The sequence below is a fragment of the Colius striatus genome, chromosome 21 (genome assembly GCF_028858725.1).
Source record: "Colius striatus isolate bColStr4 chromosome 21, bColStr4.1.hap1, whole genome shotgun sequence".
In the NCBI taxonomy this organism is placed as follows: Eukaryota; Metazoa; Chordata; class Aves; order Coliiformes; family Coliidae; genus Colius; species Colius striatus.
Genome location: NC_084779.1, coordinates 6,452,115 through 6,474,638, shown reverse-complemented (window position 1 = coordinate 6,474,638; position 22,524 = coordinate 6,452,115). Strand labels below are relative to the sequence as shown.

At 45.6% G+C, this 22,524-nt stretch overlaps 2 protein-coding genes across 8 annotated transcripts in view; one reads left to right on the top strand and one right to left on the bottom strand.

Moving 5' to 3' along the window:
* Positions 1 to 19,182, top strand: part of PIK3CD (phosphatidylinositol-4,5-bisphosphate 3-kinase catalytic subunit delta) — a 31,250-nt gene extending 12,068 nt beyond the window's left edge. For 3 of the 4 annotated variants that reach the window (XM_062013200.1, XM_062013198.1, XM_062013201.1), the window contains 15 exons: positions 2,109 to 2,205; positions 3,132 to 3,262; positions 4,097 to 4,156; positions 4,355 to 4,522; positions 5,305 to 5,426; positions 5,593 to 5,736; positions 6,367 to 6,466; positions 7,264 to 7,442; positions 7,638 to 7,747; positions 8,196 to 8,274; positions 8,517 to 8,684; positions 9,415 to 9,538; positions 11,016 to 11,161; positions 11,406 to 11,538; positions 12,075 to 16,078. In XM_062013200.1, the coding sequence (XP_061869184.1) occupies positions 2,109 to 2,205; positions 3,132 to 3,262; positions 4,097 to 4,156; positions 4,355 to 4,522; positions 5,305 to 5,426; positions 5,593 to 5,736; positions 6,367 to 6,466; positions 7,264 to 7,442; positions 7,638 to 7,747; positions 8,196 to 8,274; positions 8,517 to 8,684; positions 9,415 to 9,538; positions 11,016 to 11,161; positions 11,406 to 11,538; positions 12,075 to 12,212 (1,899 nt within the window). In that variant the 3' untranslated portion in view covers positions 12,213 to 16,078. Of the gene's footprint in view, positions 1 to 2,108; positions 2,206 to 3,131; positions 3,263 to 4,096; positions 4,157 to 4,354; positions 4,523 to 5,304; positions 5,427 to 5,592; positions 5,737 to 6,366; positions 6,467 to 7,263; positions 7,443 to 7,637; positions 7,748 to 8,195; positions 8,275 to 8,516; positions 8,685 to 9,414; positions 9,539 to 11,015; positions 11,162 to 11,405; positions 11,539 to 12,074; positions 16,079 to 19,102 lie in introns of those variants that run through there. The other variant, XR_009820247.1, reaches the window with a different exon arrangement.
* Positions 16,190 to 22,524, bottom strand: part of CLSTN1 (calsyntenin 1) — a 36,387-nt gene continuing 30,052 nt past the window's right edge. For all 4 annotated transcript variants that reach the window (XM_062013202.1, XM_062013204.1, XM_062013203.1 and 1 more), the window contains 4 exons: positions 21,871 to 22,016; positions 20,280 to 20,415; positions 19,441 to 19,625; positions 16,190 to 18,789 (listed from right to left, as the gene is read on the bottom strand). In XM_062013202.1, the coding sequence (XP_061869186.1) occupies positions 18,595 to 18,789; positions 19,441 to 19,625; positions 20,280 to 20,415; positions 21,871 to 22,016 (662 nt within the window). In that variant the 3' untranslated portion in view covers positions 16,190 to 18,594. The remainder of the gene's footprint in view (positions 18,790 to 19,440; positions 19,626 to 20,279; positions 20,416 to 21,870; positions 22,017 to 22,524) is intronic.

Below are 22,524 nucleotides of genomic sequence, written 5' to 3'. Positions count from 1 at the left end.
TTGGGGAGCGACAGGCAACCCACGAGTCTTGCTTGTGTGTACCAGTTTCTGGGCTGGAGACTTCAGACTGGAAAGATTCTGAGGCCAGGAGCAGCATCAACCTTTTTATTGTTGGTATTTTTAAGTTAAGAGTAGCAGAACTCCAGCTCCTGCTGGAAGCTCTTGTTGAACAGAAGATCTGATTCATCCATCCACAGGCTGCATTTTTGTGGTCACACTGGAACAGTTTTCAGTTTTGAAGCAGTCAGGAGGAAATCTTGCTGTTCTGATTGACAAAACAAAGCCAGCCTGGTTTGTTGGGTTGTTAAGAGGATCTTGTTCGTGTGCATTCTGGTGAGCTCTTAATGTAAAATCACAATAATTGCTGGAGCTGAGCTCTGCAGAAGTAGGTTTTTCCACCTAGTCAGCTGTAGCTCTAAGTGCTCAGTTCTCATTTAAAATGATTGGTAAGAGGAGGTTGCAGTCTGAGTGCACCCCAGTTTTTGTTGTTGATTAATAATCTCTTTGCTTGCTTGGCTTACAGCACTCAGAGGTTAATGATATGCATGTTGTTTGTCTATGCAGACTGTCCAGAGCAGATAGGTGGGACTGAATCATTTACTACCACAAAAACAGGCATTGCTTGCAAACTGAGATGAGTCAGAGGGTTAATGTCACCCAGAGGGCTGGCTTTCAGGGTTTCTGTAAGTCATGCAGGAGATATTTCTGTCCTTGCAATGCTGAATCGTTGCTTTGCTGGACCTCGTCCACCGAACATCTTGCCTTGTGTTTTGGCAGGCTCTGTGCTGTGGTTTGATGTCGCTTACTCTGATACAAAAGGTTATTGCTGCTGATGTTTTGTTTGGCTTTTCCCTGTGATCTAGAAGCTGATGGCTCAGATGGGATTTTACTGAAGATACTTAGTCTAATCAAATTAACTCAAAGGCTTGTGAGAGGCCGCTCAGAAGTGACTAATTCTGTCACATGAGAGGACGATGCTACCTTTGCTACCTCCACCAAATCCTTTGGTGTACCTTTGGAGTTCCCCTGATGCGTTCTCTGGAATGTTTCAGTAGAACAAGATGTGTTTCTGTGGTTCCCTGCAAACTTTAGGCTGTTTGTGAGTGCATCTCACTCGAATTTTGCCTGCCTTACGCTGGGTACGCTTCAGCCTCGGTGTTTCCTGAGCAGCGAGTGAAACGCTGCTCTTGCTGAAACTGTTCTATGAAGTAAACTGTTCCATTTGGGGAACCTGACTGCAGGAAATCTTAGGTCACTTGTGGAATATGTCTGTCTGCTCTGGTGATGGGGAACTGGTTTAGAGCAGGGAGGTGGCTTCTCTTTCTTGGCCACGTCCCAGCCACTTTGTTTGCTGGAGTCTCCCTCCTCTGAAATGAGACTGGTTTGTGTGTCTGGGTTCTTGTTGTGGGTTTCATTTTGGGGGGGTGTGGTGGGTTCGATTTCTATAGGGTTTATTATTGTGCAAAGGAGACAAGCCTTTGCTTCCTGTTATCAGACAACTAGGCAAAGAACCATAGGTAAGTTCTGAAGCTGTGCCAGCTCTGTGCTGCCCATTTCAGAACTGAGGTTCTCTCCCCTCAAACTGTGAAATAGATGAAGTCTGTTTTTATATATCTATGAAATACATGAATGTATCTGCTGTAGCTCCTTAAAATATCATTGAGCATAGAGTTGTGAGGCCTTACTGGAAACTTACTGACTCTTCAGCTACAGCAGGTATTGGGTGATGAAGTTTTAGACACATTTATCTGGAGTGCTTGGTGCCATTCAGCACTGCACAAAGGACACTGGGTTTTGGCAAACACCTGCATTTGATACCGACTCTGTACTCTGATTTGAGGAAAAATGAAGACAAGCAGACAGGAAAGGTGTATTTTTTACAGCAGCTCTTTTCTGGGGGAGTGTCTACCTGCTCTGGAGTGGGAAGTCAGGTGCCTGTAGCATTCTGTGTAGTGGCTGGCAGATTTGGAACCAAGGTCAGGATTACTGCTGGCTGTTGTGAGGGCTTTACTTCATATGGGAATATCTCACTTTGTAAGTTCTTCTCTTCCCTTCATCCAGCTCTTGCAGTTACAGCACCCAAAAGAGCTGTTTGTTTTGCTATGCAGGACTGCCCCATTGCCTGGGTGAATGTCATGCTCTTTGACTACAAGGACCAGCTGAAAACAGGGGAGTGCTGCCTGCACATGTGGTCCTCCTTTCCAGGTATGTCAGGAGAGCGTTAAGAGTGTGGGCAGTGGGTCAAGGGATGTTTTCCTCCTCCCTCTGCCCTGGTGAGGTCTCATCTGGAGTAGTCTCCAGTTCTGGGCTCTCCAGCTCAAGAGAGACAGGAAAGTGCTGGAGAGGGGCCAGTGCAGGGCTACAGCCATGCTGGAGGGACTGGAGTTTCTCTCTGTGGAGGAAAGGCTGCAGGCTCTGGGGCTGTTCAGCCTGGAGAAGGTTGAGGTGGAACCTTATCAATGCTGATGAATACTAAAGGACAAGGTGGGGAGAGGATGGGGCCAGTGTTTGTTGTGTGGTGGCCAGTGCCAGGACAAGGGGTACCAGGCACAGGCTGGCACACAGGCAGTGACACTGGAGCAGGAGGAGCAAGTCCTTTGGTGCTGAGGTGAGGGAGCCCTGGCCCAGGCTGCCCAGGGAGGGTGTGGAGGCTCCTTCTCAGGAGGTTTCCAACCCCACCTGGACACGTTCCTGTGCCCCCTGAGCCAGGGGAACCTGCTTTAGCAGGGGCTGGAGCAGCTCTGCAGGGCCCTTCCAACTCCAGCCCTCTGGGGCTCTGTGAGAGGGAGCTGCTCTACTGCTCGGTATTTTTAGTGTCCACTACAAAGGCAGGAGACACCCTGCACTCTGCATTGCAGTGCAGCAGTTGTAGGAGGGGCTGTAATAGTTCAGAGTATCAAACCCAGTGTGATGGCATCCAGAGCCCTGCCAAGGTGAAGGCTTTGTTTTGCTCAGCATCACTCGTATGACATGAGATGTTGCTGCTCTTCACCTGTGAGAGGTCAGGAGAATGAAGTGAGCTGCTCAGGGCAAGGCAGTGCCCAGTGACGGAGCTGGGAGCAGTCTGTGCTCTGCTTTCTGGACCAAAGCTTCAGATTTGGGTTCATGGGTTTATGTACTTTGCTTTTCAGATGAGAAAGGGGAACTTCTGAACCCCATGGGCACGGTACAGTGCAACCCCAACACAGAAAGTGCAGCAGCTTTGGTCATCTGCTTCCCCAGCGTTGCGTCCCATCCTGTGTATTACCCATCGTTTGAGCAGGTGAGGGACAGGGACACTTTCAGGGGGAGGCACAGCCATTGCACAGCTTTGCTGGTGCAGGAGCACAGGGTCATTGTCCCTTGGGACAGGGATGAGGTACAAGCAAATGTGATGAATAGACACTCTTGACTCGTGGCCCTTGGAGTGAATACCTTCCCAAGCTGTGACTTTCCCAGGTAAAGCTGCTCTCATAGATGAGCATTTGTTTAAAAATGGGGTTTAACTGAGCTGCCTTTATGGCAGCATAGGGCTCTGCAGGAAGGAAGAGGAATAAAAGGGGAAATGAGTGAAAAGTAGTCAGCTCCCACCCTTTGAGCACAGAGTGATAAGGTGCTGTGTGGTAGGGGGGACTTTCCATCTGTCACTGCAACTGGCCAAAGTGGAAGAAGAAATGTGCTTGTTACAGGAAAGAAAAGAGATCTGCTCACCCCTGATCTGTGTCCTGGCCCAGATGCTTTAGTGGATCTTGCCAGTGTGCAGAGGAGCTTGGGCAGCCCTGTCTGCTTGGCAAAACTGGAATGGCTGATGTTAGCCTGGGGCTCAGTGACCCTGGGTCTGTACAGGGGCAGACGTGCCCTTCTGGGGGGAAAGGACTCATCCTTTCCTTCTTGTCACTTCAGGGAAGGGGCTCTGTGGGCAGTTGGGTTACACCTCCTAAGCAGAGGGGTCCTGCTGAGCACATTACTTACACTTGGGCTGTGAGAGGTGTGATTCCCTTCTCCAGAGGTGCAAAGTGACTGATCCTCTAATGCAGCATAAGTGCCTGAAGTGATGGTGAGCTAGAAGTACAGAGGAATTGAGGAGCCTCTCTCAGACTCTTTATTTGTGTCCCAGCTGCTGGAGTTGGGGAGGAATGGAGAACAACCCCGTTCTGCACAAGAAGATCCCGAGGAGGTGAGTCTTCTGGCATCAGTTTCCCAGCTATGTCTCTGCCTGGTTTCATAGATCAAGTTACATATTTCCACCTTACTCCTTTTTTTCCCCACCAAACCGGGTCATGCCCTAGTCCTGTGGGGTCTCTCTGGGCTGAGCACATCCTCTGGGTTGAGACTGAGCCCTGTGTGTGTTCTTTCCTGTGATCGCCATGAGCAGAAGCTGCAGCTGAAGGAGATACTGGAGCGGAGGAGCCACACTGAGCTCTATGAGCATGAGAAAGACCTGGTGTGGAAGATGAGATACGATATCCGTGACCAGTACCCACAAGCTTTGGCAAAGCTGCTCATCATCACCAAATGGAACAAGCATGAAGATGTTGCCCAGGTGAGGATGTTGGAGTTGGCAGCCTGGGCTTCCATTTTGCTCCATCCTTCAGTGTCTACACTCCTGTGTTGTGTCTGGGAGATCAGTTTAACAGGGCATGTTTTGCAGAGCTCTCATTTGGGGGTTTGGCTGGGGAAGATGTTTCTGTTCTTGACCAGCCTCTGTGAACACTGAGTGGTACCCAACTGAGTTGAAGTTGGGTCTTCTGGGCTCGACCTGGTTCTGTGTGTTGACCCAGCCTCACTGCTGACCAACAAGGTCTTGCTTTATTCCATCTACAGAGAGAAGGCAAGAAAGAAAAGGTCTGTTTAATTCATGGCAGAAATAGGATCTGGATTGGACATTTGTAACTGATAGTGAGAGACAGCACAAGCTACCTCAGGAGCATCAGTCAATCAGTTCCACTGACATCAGACATCATTTAGGGACGGTGTCTGTGCTGCTTATCCCTCACTGAAAGAACTTTGACAGGACCTTCTGAAGGTCCCTTTCTAATCTACATCATGGTGTAGAAAAGTGCTTTCCCCAGAGAGCTTATTCCACACTAACTGTAGGACAGCAATTGTAACCCTGCCATGGGCTTGGATGGCTCCTCCTGGCAGCTGTGCTGGAAAGTTTGGGCTGCTGGTTTTTGACCTGCTGTGTGCAACCTTCCTCAGAGGCCCCTGTGAATAGTGACCCCTCACAGGGGAGCTCTTCCAGCAGCAGAGCTTTAGACTCACAGCCACTGTTCTATAAACCCCATTCCCTTTTCTTTGGCTAATTCTTTCCCCCCCTTACAGATGATTTCCCTGCTTCAGACCTGGCCAGAGCTGCCTGTCCTGAATGCCTTGGAGCTGCTGGATTTTAGCTTCCCTGACCGTTACGTTGGTTCCTTTGCTATCAACTCCTTAAAGAAGCTGACGTAAGTGTTGCCCACAAGGGATCTGCTGAGCCCTCTGCTATTTATGTTCAGAGCTGCTGACAGGGGACTGTGAACAAGGCTGACAGCCTTGCCTTTGCTGGTTTTGCAAGTAGGTTTGTTGCAGTAAAAGATAAGGCTGCCTTTTATCTTTACTTTCTGTCCACAGAGATCACGAATTGTTCCAATACCTGCTGCAGCTTGTCCAGGTGCTTAAGTACGAATCCTACTTAGACTGTGAATTAACCAAGTTCCTGCTGGACAGGGCATTATCCAACCGCAAGATCGGCCACTTTCTCTTCTGGCATCTGAGGTAAACAGCAAATGTTTGGGGCTTTTTCTCAGTACTCCAGTGAAACCAGCATTGACTGGTTTCCTAGTTGCTCTCTGAAGTCAGACAGCGTGGCTGTGTGTGTGGATGGCAGGGGATTGGTTTAAAAGCTAGTGACTTTAGCTAGAGTCTTTCACCAGTCACCTTGGGATTACCCAAACCAAGGAACTGCTGCTGCTTCCTTTGGGAGACTGAATAAGGGATTATTCCAGGACACAAGACCTTTATCATTTTTCCCTTTTGTTGTTGTGGGGGTGTTTGGTTGGATGAGGTTTGAGAGTTGCTGTGTAGATGTAAACATGCCTGTGGGATGAAATTCACTGTGGACATCTGTGGCCAATGCTGAGCCATAGGCTCTGAGCTGTCCTTGCTCCTCAAGTAATGTTCTCAAAGGGCTGGTTAGCAATGTAGGCATCAGAAAGATGGGTTTTCTACATCACCTCCTTGGGGTGGGTGCATTTTTTTCTCTCCTCAGTACATTGAAAGAATCTAAGCAGCAGCTAACATTGTGCACCCTCCTCTCTCTCCCCCTGCTCCTTGTGCTGGCATGAATGAGAGTTAGTCACTCCCTGCAGTGAGTCAGAGCTGCTTTAACCTCCTTTCTCCCTGTAGGTCAGAAATGCACGTTCCTGCTGTTGCCTTGAGGTTTGGCCTGATCCTGGAAGCATACTGCAGAGGCAGCACCCACCATATGAAAGTCTTGATGAAACAGGTAAAAATTGCTTGTAGCCATCAGGGTGACTTCCCTTGTACCTGGAGCTGCTTCTCAGCTGTTAGCTTCTCCAAATTCACGTTCTCATTGATAGAAAAAAAGCCTTTTATCTGCCCTGTTGCTTTTGGCAACAGCTCCTGAAGAGCCTGGAGTTCCCCATCCCCAGTGCCTGTGCTCATCTCTTACTCACCCGCACGCGTCCCAGGCTGCACCGTGTGTCTGGAATGGTGTGAAGTGGCCCAAGACTGCTGCTGTTATTAGAGGAGCTGAATGAGCTGCCATTGAGTAGAGGCTGATGACAGTTGTCTGTCTGATTCAGAGCTGTGCCCTCTGCTTTAGTTGCTGGGTGGAGGTAACTCTGGGACTTACCCACACCGACAACGGCTGTAGCTCATGCAGAAGGGAGGGACTCAGGGATGCATGATGGAGCTGAGATGTGCCCTTAAACCAGTGCTGCTTCTGTTCTCAAGACTGAGTGGCATTTCTGCATAACCAGCAGCCCCCTAAACCATTACAGACAGGGCTGTGGGCCTCAGCCTCTCTTTTCTGGCCTGTGGTGCTAGATAATGTGTGTTATTCCTGTGTCAGTGCACTTGTGCCCAGCAGAATATCCATAACTGAGTATGGATCTCCTTCAGGTAGATGTTACTCAATTGGTTTTGTTGCAGTGTGTGAAATGGCCACAAGTAAAAGATAAAACCAAAGTTTAAATACCACAAGATACTTTTAACAGCTTTTAAACTTTCTCCAGGAATCTCCTGTTTGTTTAACCCTTTTCCATCCCTCCCTCTTCTCAGGGAGAAGCACTCAACAAGATGAAAGCTCTGAATGACTTTGTTAAAGTGAGTTCTCAGAAGGCCACCAAGCCTCAAACCAAGGAGATGATGCACGTGTGCATGAAGCAGGAAACTTACCTTGAAGCACTTTCCCACCTCCAATCCCCCCTGAACCCCAACACTATCCTTGCTGAGGTTTGGTAAGGAAAACAGCTGCAGCTCTTGCTTTGTGCTGCAGGCTTTGTTCAGCCAGGCTTCTGGTTACCCCAAGATCCTCTTTTCTCCTGGCAGCCAGCAGGCTGGGAGCATGTGTAGATGCTGTGGAACTGGCAGCTGAGCTGCTTTTTTTTTTAATAGCTGGAACTCTGATGCTTTACTATTTTTGTTTCCTCTAGTGTGGATCAGTGCACTTTTATGGACTCCAAAATGAAACCTTTATGGATTGTGTTTAATAATGAAGAGACAGGTGGAGGTGGAGTGGGCATTATTTTTAAGAATGGAGATGGTAAGTCTTTAAAGGATGTGTTTGCACAGGCATAACAGGCTCCAGCATTTAGTCATGAAAGACCATTAAGATGATGTAGACATGAAAAATATCAACATGGTTTTTGTGACAGCAAGTTGGAGATATGATAAACTTCCCTCTGTAATTTATTTGCTGCCCTCTTAATTAAGGTTTTAGCTCAGTGGGGGCTGGATGCCCTTGCACAGGAAAAGGAAACCTGAGGTGAGGTCTGACAGAGCTGCAGCAGTCCAGGCTGTGTAGGGGTGCAGTAGCTGCTGTCCAGACAGATGTTTTCTGAAGTGCTGCATTGAACTAGTATGGAAAGAGCTTTGAAAAGTGAAGTGGCCTGTACCCTCCTACCCATCAGGGGCAGAACAAGTGCCACTTACACAAACAGGGGAGGATGGGAGGTACTTACAGCCCCTTCTCCCTTTGTAACGCTGCACAGATCTTCGTCAGGACATGCTGACTCTGCAGATGATCCAGCTGATGGACATCCTGTGGAAGCAGGAGGGCCTGGACCTGAGGTGAGTAATGTGCACATGCTTGTCCTACTGCAGGGATAAGTCATGTGTGGTCAGGCCATTTTGTCTGCAAGCTGCTTTTGTCCCCCCAAGGGTCTGTTGGAGCATTCCAGGAGCAGCTAGTCAGGTTCTGTGGTACCAAGGAGTAGAAATGCAGAGTACACATGGAGTAGATACAGCAGACAAGTCAACACAACCCCATTCTGGGCAAGATTTCAGTGGAAGGGTTTCTTTCATCTCTGCAGGATGACCCCTTATGGCTGCCTCTCCACAGGAGACAAGACTGGGCTGATAGAAGTAGTCATGCATTCAGACACCATTGCCAACATCCAGCTGAACAAGAGCAACATGGTGGCCACTGCAGCCTTCAACAAGGATGCACTCCTCAACTGGCTAAAGTCTAAGAACCCAGGGTAAGTGGGCTTCACCTTTTACTCATTCCTTCTGCACTGCTCATTTTTTTACCTTCAGTTGTGCATTTGCCACAATATCTGTGGCTGCTTCACTGCCTGGCACAGCAGAAGGTATCATGTGGATCAGTGTGGGTCTTGAGCAGAAATGGAGGCATCTGGGTCACTGTTTACAAGTGTTTTGGATCTTTGATAGTTTAAGGTGGCACTGGCCACAGGCTGGATCCAAAACTTGATCTTCCCATTAGTCCCACAGCTTTCTCCAAGCATGCTGACAGCTGGAAGAGGGGTGGGAGGAGTAATGCCCAAACTGGGAGGTGAAAACACAAAGCAGCACAAAAGCTGTGTAGTTCTGGGCTTTCCTGGATACAGAAACAGCAGCAGTACATCAGTGCTGCTCTGGTGTAGCAGAGCCCCAGCAGGATTCATTCTAGGAGCCTGCTTCATCTCTTGGATCTGCAGAGATCTAGAAGTCAGTTAATTGAGACTTAAACCATTGGCACTGAGATGGACACAACCTTACTGGATGTCTCCACTGGGACAGTTGTGGCTGCTGTGCTGTTGGTACAGCAGGGCTGGGAGCAGTGCAGTGCCTGGGGAGAGCACTACAGCAATTCAGACACAACTCTGCAGGTTTAGGGTGGGGGGGAAGCTATAAAACCAGCTTTCCCAGTGCTGCAGTGCTGGTGTTCAAAGTAAAATCCCCTTTCCATCTTTTCCTTACCCTCTTCAGCGAGGCTTTGGACCAGGCCATAGAGGAGTTCACCCTGTCCTGTGCCGGGTACTGTGTGGCCACCTACGTGCTGGGCATCGGGGACCGGCACAGCGACAACATCATGATCCGCGAGACGGGGCAGGTAGGGGCACTGACTGCTGGGGCAGGGCTGGGAGAGGGCACAAGTGGGACCTGGCACTGGGCAGATGCAGCACAGGGCAGGGCTGCTGCTGAGGAATGTACCTCACCTTCCAGCTGAGGGGCAGACTGGACAAATACTCTTGGTAGCTTCAATCACTAAGAGTGTAAACAGAGGTTTTGGCTTTGGATGACAGTTCTCTAAGCATCACTGCCAGCAGCTGCCCCTGCTCATACCCACTTGGAAATGGCACCTCTCAAACCTAAACTGTAGCTGCAGATGCAAAAGCAAGCACTGTACTTACCCATCTGAAGACTTACTGAGCTTCAGCAGAGTCACAGATGAACTTGTCAGAGCCTCAGTTACTTACCCCAGCTGATGGATTTATTGTCTTCCTCCTAGAAAAAATGGTTTGGCTTTTAAATATGAATGCAAGTCATCACTGTGGTTTTGATTTCATCTAATTGATACCTGCACCCATTCCTTTCCTTCTCTGCTCCACAAAAAACAGCTGCCAGAGCTTACATGTTCTTGTACACTGTAAGACAAAGGGCAAGACTAGGAAAAAGAAAATCCCTTTGTTAATGAGACATCTCAACTCCAGCAGCAGCATTTTTGCAGAGAGGAGTCTGAGCTGTCTGTCTTATTTGATTGTGAACTTTACCAAGCCTCAACCAAGCCTGTGCCAGACAGTGCAGGCTAAGTCTCCTGGGGGTCCAGTGAAGTCAGATTGTTAATATTTTGAAGTAAGGAATTGTTCTGCAGCTGCTCTGAGAGTCCCATCTCAGGTGTGCAGAGTTTCTGGGCACTATCTCACCCCCCTACATCTTATTCCTGTAAATCAAGCAGTCAGGGTCAAAGAAGCCCAGTAGTGCCTTTGTTTTGTACCAGCAGGGACAGAGACACTGTGTCGTTTGAAAACAAGACACCAACATCCCTCCCTTGGGCCTTTTTACCCTTCAAGATGTGCTGGGCAAGGAGCTCACAGACCTGCTCTGCTCAGCAGAGGCCACTGGGCCAGATGCCCACTTGGGGGAGCTGATGCCCTGTGATACACAGACTTGGGAGTTCCTGGCTCCAGGGTTTACAACAGCAAGTAATTCAGAGCAACTTCAAACAGAGCATCCATCATCTTTCCACATGGTCTGGGGCTGCCAACTGCACCGGTGGGGTGCCCACTTTAGTTCTCTTTCTGCTTCTGCTAGTGACACACTCGGGCTTTACAAACCTCACAGCTTGCTTCAGATATACCAAGTGTTGCAGAAGTACCTTTTCCATCCTGTCCAACATCTAATTACAGTAGAGAACATCTTGGCAACTAAATGTTGCCTTTTTTTCCCACAGGATTGCCACAGGAGGTCATTTTTCTCCCTCCTAAAAGATGGCCAGCATCTTTTCAATACAGTAACTGAAGGGAATTCAACACTCATCAGCTAAAACAGATACTATTCTAAACCAATTTCTTCTTCCTTGTTTGCAGCTGTTCCATATTGATTTTGGTCACTTTTTGGGGAACTTCAAGACCAAATTTGGTATTAATAGAGAACGAGTTCCTTTCATCTTAACCTACGACTTTGTGCACGTCATCCAGCAGGGAAAAACAAACAACAACGAGAAGTTTGAAAGGTAAGTGGCAGCAATTCAACTTCACTTCAGCTTCTTAAGCTGCCTCTTCAGAATTTGTTTCCACCAGTGCTGTTGCCTATAGCTGTCTGTACCCAGGAAAGGAAATCAAGTCTTATCTACCTGTTAGAGGTGAAAGAGTGTGGTAGTCATCAATGCAGAGGGGTTCAGATCAAGCTGTAGTCTTGCTTTATGACATGACAACTTCCAGACTTCCTTCCTTTGCCTCATCTTCCTTTCTGAACAGATTCAGGGGTTACTGTGAAAAAGCCTATATGATCCTGAGGCGCCATGGTCTTCTCTTCCTGCACTTGTTTGCACTGATGAAAGCTGCTGGCCTGCCAGAGCTCAGCTGCTCTAAAGACATTCAGTATTTAAAGGTAAGAGAAACAGAGCCCAGAAACAGTTAAAACTGAATACCTGCTCTTGTTAGCTCAGTGAGTTGTTCAGTGTGGAAGGGCATATTCTTAGGAGCTCCAAAAATCTTGAGTAGACATCTAACCTTCATGTGCAAGGACATCAGAAATGCCAGATACTGGTGCTCAGGAAATAACTTGGGATTCTTCAGCACAAAGGCAGCAGGTACCTTGTAGGAGCAGCGTGCAGGGAAGGAGATGCAGCTCTCTGGTTGTTTACCATTTCCTGTTCCCAGCTTACCTCTTAAAGGATAACCAGCCCTGGCCAACTGAAAACGAAGGAGCTTTGTACAAGAGCACTAAAACCCCTACAGCTTCCCTATGCCCTAAGAGTAGGATGCATGGATTGAAAAACCCTCATGAACCTACAGTGACTATTACAAATAATTAATAGCTGCTTGTTTCCTACTGAGTGCTCCTTTCACTGGAGTAAACATCAGAGTAGTTGAGTGGTGAATTGTTCAGTCAAGGCTGTGCTGATTTCTGCCTCTTACCTTCAGGACTCCCTAGCTCTTGGGAAAACAGATGAGGAGGCACTAAAGCACTTCAGACTGAAGTTCAATGAAGCCCTGCGAGAGAGCTGGAAAACCAAAGTGAACTGGCTGGCACACAACGTCTCCAAAGACAACAGACAGTAAAGCAGCAGCAGCCTGCACCCTCACTCCAAGAGAATGTAATACCTGCACTGAGTCCAGCCAGGGTACACAGGTTTAAGGACTGATGAATGTTGCCCCGTTGAAGATCTCCCACCTGCATCCCCAGAGATCAGATGTTTCATGACTGAAAAGGGTTGGACTGGCATCAGCTGCATGACCATGTCTGCTGTAGGTCGTTGTGGGACAAGGGAGAGACATGAGGCAATAAAATTACTGCATACAGAGAAAGGTAGGTAGATGTACTGTACCCTCAAGAACTTGTTAAGCTTCAAATACATCTTCTAAGGGAAGAGCTGAGGCAGTTGTAACATCCTTCTGGTGTGGTCGTGTGTATATTTCTATTTTCTTGAAAATTTAGCTGAACACTGAGCCCCTCCTGTCCCTGCAGCTCGTGCTATAGCCCAGCTCCCAGGTCCACCATTACAGCTCAGAGGCATTAACCTCACCTGAGGGTTGCTCCTGCCCTGGAGTGTACACAGGGCAGCTGAAATCACCACTGAAGCTGAATGGGATGAATTGTTTTACACTTCAGTGTGACTGTAAAAAAAATACCCATGTTGTCATATTACTGTCTGCTACAGAGGCCAAAAACTGATCTGGAACCCATCTACTGCAGACAAAAAGCTGATGCCACAGGAACAGGCCTGGACTGGCCAAGGGCTTGCTTCCCCAAGTTAGACTTTTGAGCCTCTGGCAGTTTCTGGGTTTCTGTGTTTATTCTGGTTTTAAGCCTGAAAACAGCAAGATGGCATTTTGAGAACTGTCATGTCATGTTGGCTGCCAGCTCTCCCTCCTGTTAGGGGACCCTGCAGTGTGTTTGCCACCCCAGCTCCCTCTAAGATGTGCAGGTGGGGCAGTGCCTGAGCAGTCACTGGGGTGCAGTGGCAGTGAGGAGATTGCCTCCCTTGTGTGCCCAGGCTGTTTGGCCAGTCTGTGTAAGGACAGGAGTGGGTTTAACACTGAAATACTTCCAGTAAGTTGCATTTCAACTCATTTTCTTAAAATTATTCCTGGATTCCTTTCCACACTCTGTCTCCTTTCAACCACAGTACACGACTCCTTGTATGGGGGTTCAGCCAAAGAGCTGCTGGTCCCTAAGTCAGGACAACCCATCTGCTCCAGCATCCTCCTGCCCTCACTGCTGCCTCTGTCTCCTTCCCAAGCAGAGTCTGTCCCATCTCCCGACAAGGTGCTGTAATCAATCACGTGTCATATTTCTGTCTGCAGCCACTATCCTCACCTGGTGAGTGGTTCTGAGCACTGATGTTGCACAAGAACAGATGAACAGGAGCTACTGGTACTGCTCTGTGCCTCCTAGGGCTGTAGTAAGGTACATCAAGCAGGCTTCAGCCTTTGGGTCATGCTGGAACATAGGCAGGGTAGGCTGGTTAGTCCCTGCTGCCTTTAGCTGATCCTGGGGTGCTTCCTTCCCTTTCCCCATAGCATGGGGTTCTCATGGTGGAGCTGTCAGTGCTGCCCCTGTAAGGACTAGCAGGGCCTGATGGTTGAGATACAGCTGAAGCTGAATCCTGTAATTTAATTTGTACACCCTTAACGAGGTTGAGCAATTTGCTTTTACTCACAGAACTGTTTTTTCAACTCTTACTTATGTAGGTTAAAAACCCCACCCCATGCATTTCAGATCCTGTTCCTCAAGAGATGCACATGCTGCCAAATGATGGGCTGCTCTCTCAGGTAAATTTAACTTTCATGCCTGGTTTTAAGTTCTCCCCAAACCAGCAAGTTTAGGACAGAGACTGAACTGGCCTGTTTATTCCTAATACACCTTCTGCATCATGGGATAGATTTCATTTGATAGTATTTTTTCATGCAACAGATTGGTGCAACTCATTGCAGTTCTTTTTAATGCTTTAGGATCAGGTACCCCTGGACTGCAGAATTAACAGAAAGCTGCCTGAGGCTGACTGGTTAAGTTTGGGGTTTTTTAAGAGGACAAATTCAAATACATTAGTTATGCAGCTGATGAAGAACTGAAGTAACATTGCCTTTAAAAAGTATCTTCTACCCCAGGCAGAAGTGAGTAATAGCAGGTAATATGATGTTTGGTCAGTGAATAGAGTATGAAACACCTTTAATAAGCCCCTCCCTCACTGCCTTTACCCACAAACACCTACTAGCAGGTTGTGATTTAGTGTTTTGCTGTTGCTCATGTAAATGTCACATTAATGTAAAAGTACTTACTGTTCATGAAGGAGGGATGCTCTGAAGTCTGTTCTATACTGGTTTATATACATTAATATAAACCAGGATGCCTCTTATAGAGCAACTGCTACTAAAAGAAGCAGTTACGTAGAAGATAATTCACTTTTACTTTATAGAACCCTGGGAGATCCCCTTTTTCTACATTTCAAATGATACTGTCACTGAGAAGTGGCCAGAACAGCACTTATGCAACAGTTCTCTGGCATGTTACATGGTACTAAAAGTATGTTTGCAGCAAGTAATTGTTTTTGCTGTGTCTCCTCCATGCTACAGCCCTGGTATAAGTAGCTGCAGCTGCATTTAGCTTCCTGTCTTCCTGCAACTATACATTTGATCATAACACTAGGAAATCACCAGTGGATAAATGCATACAAACCAGCCTGCAGAAAACAAACCACCACCTAGACTGAAGCCAGCACTCTAGAGCTGCTGCTGCTTCTTGAAGAAACCTCTTTTCTTTGAGTATTGTCCTCCAGGAAGGATGAGCTCTCTGCAGTACACTATAAATTCCTTGCACTGATGTGGTTCTATTGAGTTAGAATATTACTCAGTTTTCTTGAACCAGGCAGCAGATTGTGGTCTGAGGCTTTAAATAAAATCTTACAACAATGAATCCCTATTAGCAACTGGAAGTACAGTATTATGGAAGTGAACTGGTCAACAACTCATGGGCCTGAGCCATCCTGACATTTTTTTTAGCTGTTTTAGTATTAGAGGGATAATTTTCCTTTCCTGAGCCAGTTTATATAGCCTCAGCTTCACAGGCTGGGAGGATGCTGCATCAAGCTGCATCCTTAGTAAACTAATTTACAGAGCAAAAAGTATTCAAAAGCATTCGACAGTTGCAAGCTGAGATGCAGCAAAGCCACAACCACCTCATTTGTGGTTTGTACATTATTGAGAAAGGGAAAAAAATCCCCCACACTAGAGTTCTGTAAAAGTAAAAGCTAAAGGAGTCTCCTTAGAAGCCCCTAATGGAGTTTTACACAAGTACAGAGCAGCAGTAGCTCCTGTCATCTGTCCTTCACAGTGCAACAATACAAGGTTGTATCAGTGTAAACAGCAAGAACTGAGCAATTCCAAAGGTGTTTCTCAATCCAGCACAGTTTTACAGAGAGGTTACTCAGTCTAGAAAACAGCCTTACCTCCAAGTACAAACAGCAGTGAGGCATCAAGTGGTCCTTCTTCCTTGTTCACCACTGGAAGAGCATCTTGAACGAAACTCTGATGGCTATACTGGGTTGCAAAGCTCCTGTCACTCCAAATTTACAAAGCAGCAGCTCACCTGGTAAGTTTCCAGAAAGCTGAATTGTAGAGTGAAGATTAAAAACTTAAATCACTTCCAAAAAGATTACATTCCACTATAAATAAGTAGCTTCTGATTTTATGAATCTGCTCCAAGTGATGCCTCTATTTCTATTTATTTAGAGATGTTTCTGTGATTATTTTTTTTAACTCTGTACAAACTGATTGTGCTTATTCTGTTGCCTTGGGAAAAACAAAAAAGAAGTATTTTTTTAAGCCAAACCATGGTCCTGTAAGAAGAGAATGTTTACATGTTTAACTTTCAGTTGCTTTAGGTACATGTTTTGTAAGTCAAAAATAAAAATGACTGATGAATTGTACACAGGTGCTGCCCAGGTCCTTCTACACCTGACACCACCAGCACAAGCAGCAAATTAACACACAGTTAATATTCACCATCTCCATTCAGTAAGAAGTCAATGCAAACAACCTTTAGAACCAGAAATTTATTGTAGCTTATAGACTTTCCAAACTGACCTGTTACCAATATACACATCTGAAAAGTTATACCCACAGTGGCTACAAACTGCATCAGGACGTTTACAACCTTTCAGTATTACCATTAAAGTCATGATCAGTTTTGGTCTAAAATACAGCAGCTACAGCAACAGTATATGGAAGGATAAGTCTTCTACACATTAACACAGGACAACTGTAAGACATAAGTTAAAAGTTTCCCAGTTTACTTAAAACTAGCAGTTATATTACCACAGGAGTAGTCAAAACCATTTCCCCATTTTAGAAATCTAAAATTTTACATTAAAAAAAACCAACAACAAACAAAACCAACCCCAACAAAACATTAAGCTAGTGGTGTGGGTTCCCTTCCTGCTTCCAGGGCCATCTACTACTGTAAAAGGCACTCGGCAGCCAAGCGCTACCCCAGCTCAAACCCACCACTGGATCCCGTTGCACATCCCTCCAGAGGACAGGTCTGCTCTGAAAACAAAACTACACAAATATTTGCATCCACCCTCATCTTTCAGCTCTTGGAATTGTGACCCTTTGTGCCCCTCCCTCCCCTTTGGCTTGCTCTTTGCTCCTGGAGCATGCTCCCCCAGCACCAGCGCTCCCTGGGGCTGTGCACCTACAGCAGGAGCAGCCTACACACGAGAGCAAAAGCTGCAGCTTGGCTTACCGTGCTGAGGAGTGAAGGGAGGTCCTAGATCTCCTGTTACAAGCAAAACAAGTTATGCTTTTTAAATCCACCTCAAAAACATAACAAAAATCAAGTAAAGCAGATATTCATTATTCAAGGCTCTGCATAAGACCAAACAGAAGTGAAACAATCAAGAGCTGCCTCACAAAAAGCCAGCGCTCTGCACCACGGGGTCAGAGCTTCCTTCTCGTACCTTTCAGCTATTTCTTTTGAATAGTCCTTTGCAATCCCAAGTGAGAACTTTGATCAGAAACAACCAAAATCATCTGGACTTGGAATAATATGAATGTGGTTCCCAAGGTTTTCTGGTTGGATAAGTTATGCTCAAGGTTTTTTCTTTTCACCAGCAGGAAAACACAATGACTAAGTGTAAACAAAGGCTTAATACACCAACAGTCCAAGTTACTGTACAAGGGGCTACAGGGAAGGAGCAGGAGTGTATTTAATAGAAATGATATCAGCTATGCCCCAAACCCTCCCACTACCAAATCAGAAAAACTTAACAGCCAAAAAACCCCACCCCAAAAACACCTCTCTCTGTAGACTGGCAGCCAAGGTGCACAGGTACACAGGTCTAAGGCTTTCCAGCTTCAGTCACCCATGTAACAATCCATCAACTAAATGAGTAATCCAGTCTGGCAGCAGTGTGAACAGCCCATCATTGTACTACAGGCAGCCTCGCTGTAATTAATGGGAGCTGTGGCAACACACCACAGCAACAGCACACTAATTTGCTCACCAGCCAAGTAGTGTTTTTTCCCAAAAACTTAAAAGCCTTTATGCCAAGACTTAATTGGAGGAGAAAAACAAAAGAGAAAACACCAACAACCTGTATTGCACAGGGCAGCTGAACCTCTGCAGAGGTTCCTAAAGCCTTTACAACTGCTCACAAGCTTGTCTGTTCCCTCTGCAAAAAATAAAGGAGAGTCAAGGAAAATTACAGAACTAAGAGAGCTGGGCATGAGTGAACATGGCAGTCAAGGCAATGACACTGACCACTCAAACATCTACACTAACAACTGTGCCCGTGCTCCTGCTGCAGTAGGATGAGACTTGTAATATTTCATGCTGCATGATTTTTACTTTAGCATGTTTTAAACCCCAATCCCCTGTTTTCACTACCACAAATGACATAATTACATAATTCCAATGTATTTACAAAATATTAAAAAGTCTGTTAATCTTCTACATATGAACCTCATTCTGCCACTTGACACATGCACTACGCTGGGGGCAAAAAAAGAAACCAGGCTGAAATGAGCAGCTTTTACCCTTTGTCAACAAGCAATCTTTGCATCTTTTAGAAAGAGAAAAAGGAACAAAGCCAAGTTTGTTTTGCTGAGCAAAAAAAAAGACATTTCAGGAAATTCATGTGCAATGGCTACAGGTGTGTAGAGTCACTTAGCTGAGATGACATGGAGAAAAAAGTGCAAGGTGGTTCCTCACAGGGCGTTAAAAAAATCCAGTCACTGAGGCATGGCTGAGGAAAAGAGGTGCTAACTACAGCTCTAGGAACAGCATCAGGAACTAGCTGACAGAACACAAACACAGGATGTGTGAGGCTTCAATCTACTGGCCAGAATGACTTTTTTTAACACCATGAATCCTTGGTAACAATGGAGTGTGTTACAGTGGAGTCTTCTAGAGCAGAAACAAAGACAAAGGGAACAGCTAGAATCAATAACTGAGGGTAGAGTCATCCCATTCCAGCTGTTGCTGTCTGTTAACATTCTGTTGGTCCTCCTCCTGCTCTCCCTCTTCCTCCTCACTGCTTTCAGACTCTGCACTAGTGATGTCATCTTCTTCTCCATCTTCACTTTCTTCTTCCTCTTCTTCCTCTTCCTCTTCACTGCTGTGTTGATCCTCGTAAGTCTGTTAAGAGAGAAATTAGCTGTTGGTATCATACTGGACAAAATTCTTTCAAATTCAGGCCCAAGGCCCTGTAGTGAGAATGAACTGTTACACATTCCTTACTGGTTTTAGGAGCTCAGCAATAATTAGGTGACCAGAAAACAAGAAGGAAGCAGCACTCTTTGAAACAGCCTTGTAACATTACTATCAATCATGTCACACTAAGCAAATTCTCAAGTGTGATCCAGTGCTTCAGATCTCACGAGAAAAGGATCCTGCACTGGAGTCACACACAGAGTGCTGAGGCTGCACATGTTGTTCTTCATTTCCACAGGAGAAGGAAACATCAGACACACAGATGTTTCGACAATAAATCCTTGCAACTTTGGAAAGAAGCAGCCCATGGTTAAGGCAGCACATAAAGTGATAAACACTAGTGTTGGACACTGACCTGTGCAATCTAATCGTGCATCATGAAGCTATAACCCACTGCTGGATCCCAAACTAATTGCATTAGCTAGTTGGCATTTGTCACTTTGGCTCGTTCGTTAACAATTCACAGTTCACGTCTCTGTACACAGCAGTTGGTTTACTTTTGTTACTCTGTCCATGGACAATCACATCCATCACAACTGGGAAAAAGACTTGTAAGTGCCAAGACACCAGTTTTACCTCCATGGGGTTCACAGTGATGGTCAAAGCAGAGTCATCCCAGTCCATCTCGTTCTCCTTTCCAGTGTCCTGGTCACGCATCGTTCTCTGATGTGCAGCTCGGATTCTGAACACTCCCAGGATAATCATAAACACCAGGAAACTGACACAAACTACAATCACAACAGTGGCTGTACTTGGAACAACTGCAACAAGAAAATAAAAGGAGTTTCTTGGATGATACTGGTAACTTGTCCTGTTTCCATCATCTGCAAGAGGGAGACTGCATCATACAAATATCATATGTGGCTACAAAGAGGCAGTTACAAAGGACACTTAGTCAGTTGGAAAGTAAGAACTAAAACTTAGTTCCTTCAGTGTAATTACATCAATCTGAAGGACTGACAACACATGGAAAGCAGATTCCACCACACACAGAGTCCTCTCCAAAATGCTTATTTCCCCTGACATCCTACACCCACGCCAAATGCAGATAATTAAAACAGAAAGGACAGATACAACTCACCAAGGGAATAACCCTGGAGTTCTCTCCTCACACCATTCAGAAGAAATACTGTCCCAGTTCCTCACAGTCTTTTATCTAGGTCCTACAATCTTCTCGAGACTACTACACCTTCTATATTCCAAAGTACACACCCCAAGATGTCTCCTAGATTCCCAATAATCCACTCCTCCCTGCCTGGACAACAGCAGCACAGGACTGAGCAGCTGCTTAAGATTTCTAAACCAGTGTGTTGGACTAACCTCTGGGGGAAAACCCCTCTGCAGCAAGAAAACTGTGACATTTTAATACCAGAAAAAAAACATACTGTTAAACTTCAGTGATGGAGAATCCTTACCTGAAAATGGATGAGGGTTTGCTAAGTTGTGCCCAGAGAGATCAACAAATGTGTGATGCACTGGATGAACAAACTGTGGCTGTGCAGCTATGTGATTAGCATGTTCAACTGGGTTAGCTGTGTGGATAACATTCACCTAGGAGCACAAAGAAAAGGTTCAACTCTAAGTGCAACACTTTAAAAGACAGGAAAAAAGAGGAAATTTAGAAATAAAATCTATTTCCTAGGGCAGGCATCCAACTGCCCCTCAGACAGCAATGGCTTGTCTCAGGGCACAATCATCCCAACCAGCAGCTCCTCAGACGTTACAGATTCTTGTTCCAGAACCCTTCAGTTTCACAGCTCTCAGATCTGTTTTAGTTAGTCTGGCAAGCTTCTCTACAGACACCAGGATTTCAGAATAAACCAGATAAAGCCAGTTTATTATCAAATTTGGTAGCCAGCCATTTTCATCTTGAAATAACAGTTTATGCAAAGATGCATAACAGATGATTACACTTTCTTTATTCCCATCTTTCCCTATTCTGCTGCCTATCTTCAGCTAACAGCAAAGAAAAAAATCCACAGCACAGCCAAAGGGTTATGAAAAAACCCCATTCTTTCAAGTTTAACCCACATTTAGCATAGCTGGCTTTGAGGTAACAACTGCAAGCTCATCATTTGCACAGAATAGCTCATGTTTCCTTGCCAAACAAGCAGAGCTAAATATACCCCTCCTGTGATACAGGGTACCTGACCAGCTGCACAACAGGAAGAGAGCACGTTTACTGCAGAACAGGGAAAGCATTTACAGCTCAACTCAAGCTCACAGAATTTCCTCAGGAAACAAAACCATGTTACTTAAGACAACAGTTTCTATTCTGCAATACAGGAGGCTCCCCAGCCCTCCAACTAATGTTAAATACAACTAACTTTACTGTCCCCACTTTGCTCAGCTTTAAAATGGAGAAATTCAAGCTCACAGTTAAAAGATGCAGAGATATGTGACACCTCCTCTCAATATAAATAACTATACATTCTGGCACTTAACATTCCAGTGCTCTCTGTGTTATCCTCTGCTGTGGACACTTCATATGTTTGCTATGAATGTATTATGTAATAATTAACCTGTATTCTACTGCAGAGGAAACAGAGTTTTAGCCTGTCTGTGCTCCTACACAAGCCCTTAGTATCAGATATTTAAGCATGACGCAAGCAAAACAGTAAAGAGCTGAAGCAAGATCATCTGCAGGATCCTAGAAGTTATACATGAAGGTCACTCAAGTCTCTTACTTTATTTGCTACTTTTTTTCTCAATTAATACTCTGCCTTTCCAATTCAACTTTTCCACCTTTGCACTTCCATTGGCCATCCTATTTCTTCTACAACACAACAGTTTAACCTCTGTTTAGGCAGCCTTATTAACAACTGGAATGTAGGCTTAACAACACATTTATATACAAAACACAGCCTGAAATGCACAGCCTTACTAGTATGTACTTACAGGACAAATACCTAAATCAGTAATTGATTAATTATCTACCAGCTGAGGCAACAACTTCCATCCTCCCAGCCATCCATGCTCTAAAGCTGCTCAGATTAGTTTGCATACCTCCACTTTAAACTCGTTGCTGACGTAGCGCCCGTTAAGCTCAGAACAGACTAATTTGAACTTTCTGTCAAAGAGGGAAACAGTGTGCCAGTTCCTGTAGCGTATCAAATGCAAAACTTCTTCATAACTGGCCATAGTATCAACCCCTGAGGAGAGAAATCAAATAGCAAAACAATTGCTTTGCAAAAGGCTAGTACAACACCACACCCCCAACAAATGTTACACTTTTTCTTCAAGTAAGTTCTTGGTTGACAGCTTTTGAGTTAGGAAAAAATTAAGGTAACACCACAGACACACACATATGTGACTCCACTGAAATTCTGTGGAGTGATTTTGTGATAAAATCCCAGATCTAGTTAGTCTTTAAAGGGATTCTGGGACCCTTTCTTTTGAATACATTAACATACTGTGAATATAAACCAGAAAGGACTGATGCGTGTTCCTAGGCACTGGATTATCTGTGTAAGGAACAAATCTTCATTTCCTCAGTCCACAGGTAAGCTGCAATTTAAGACATGAAAGAAGGACAGACAGGACATTCCAAGAAAGACATTTTCTAGAATCACAGCTTTCCACAAAATACCTGCAGCACCTCTGAGCTTGGAATTCTACCTAAAAATTGGAGGAAGGTGTTACAAGCCACATCTCTAGCAC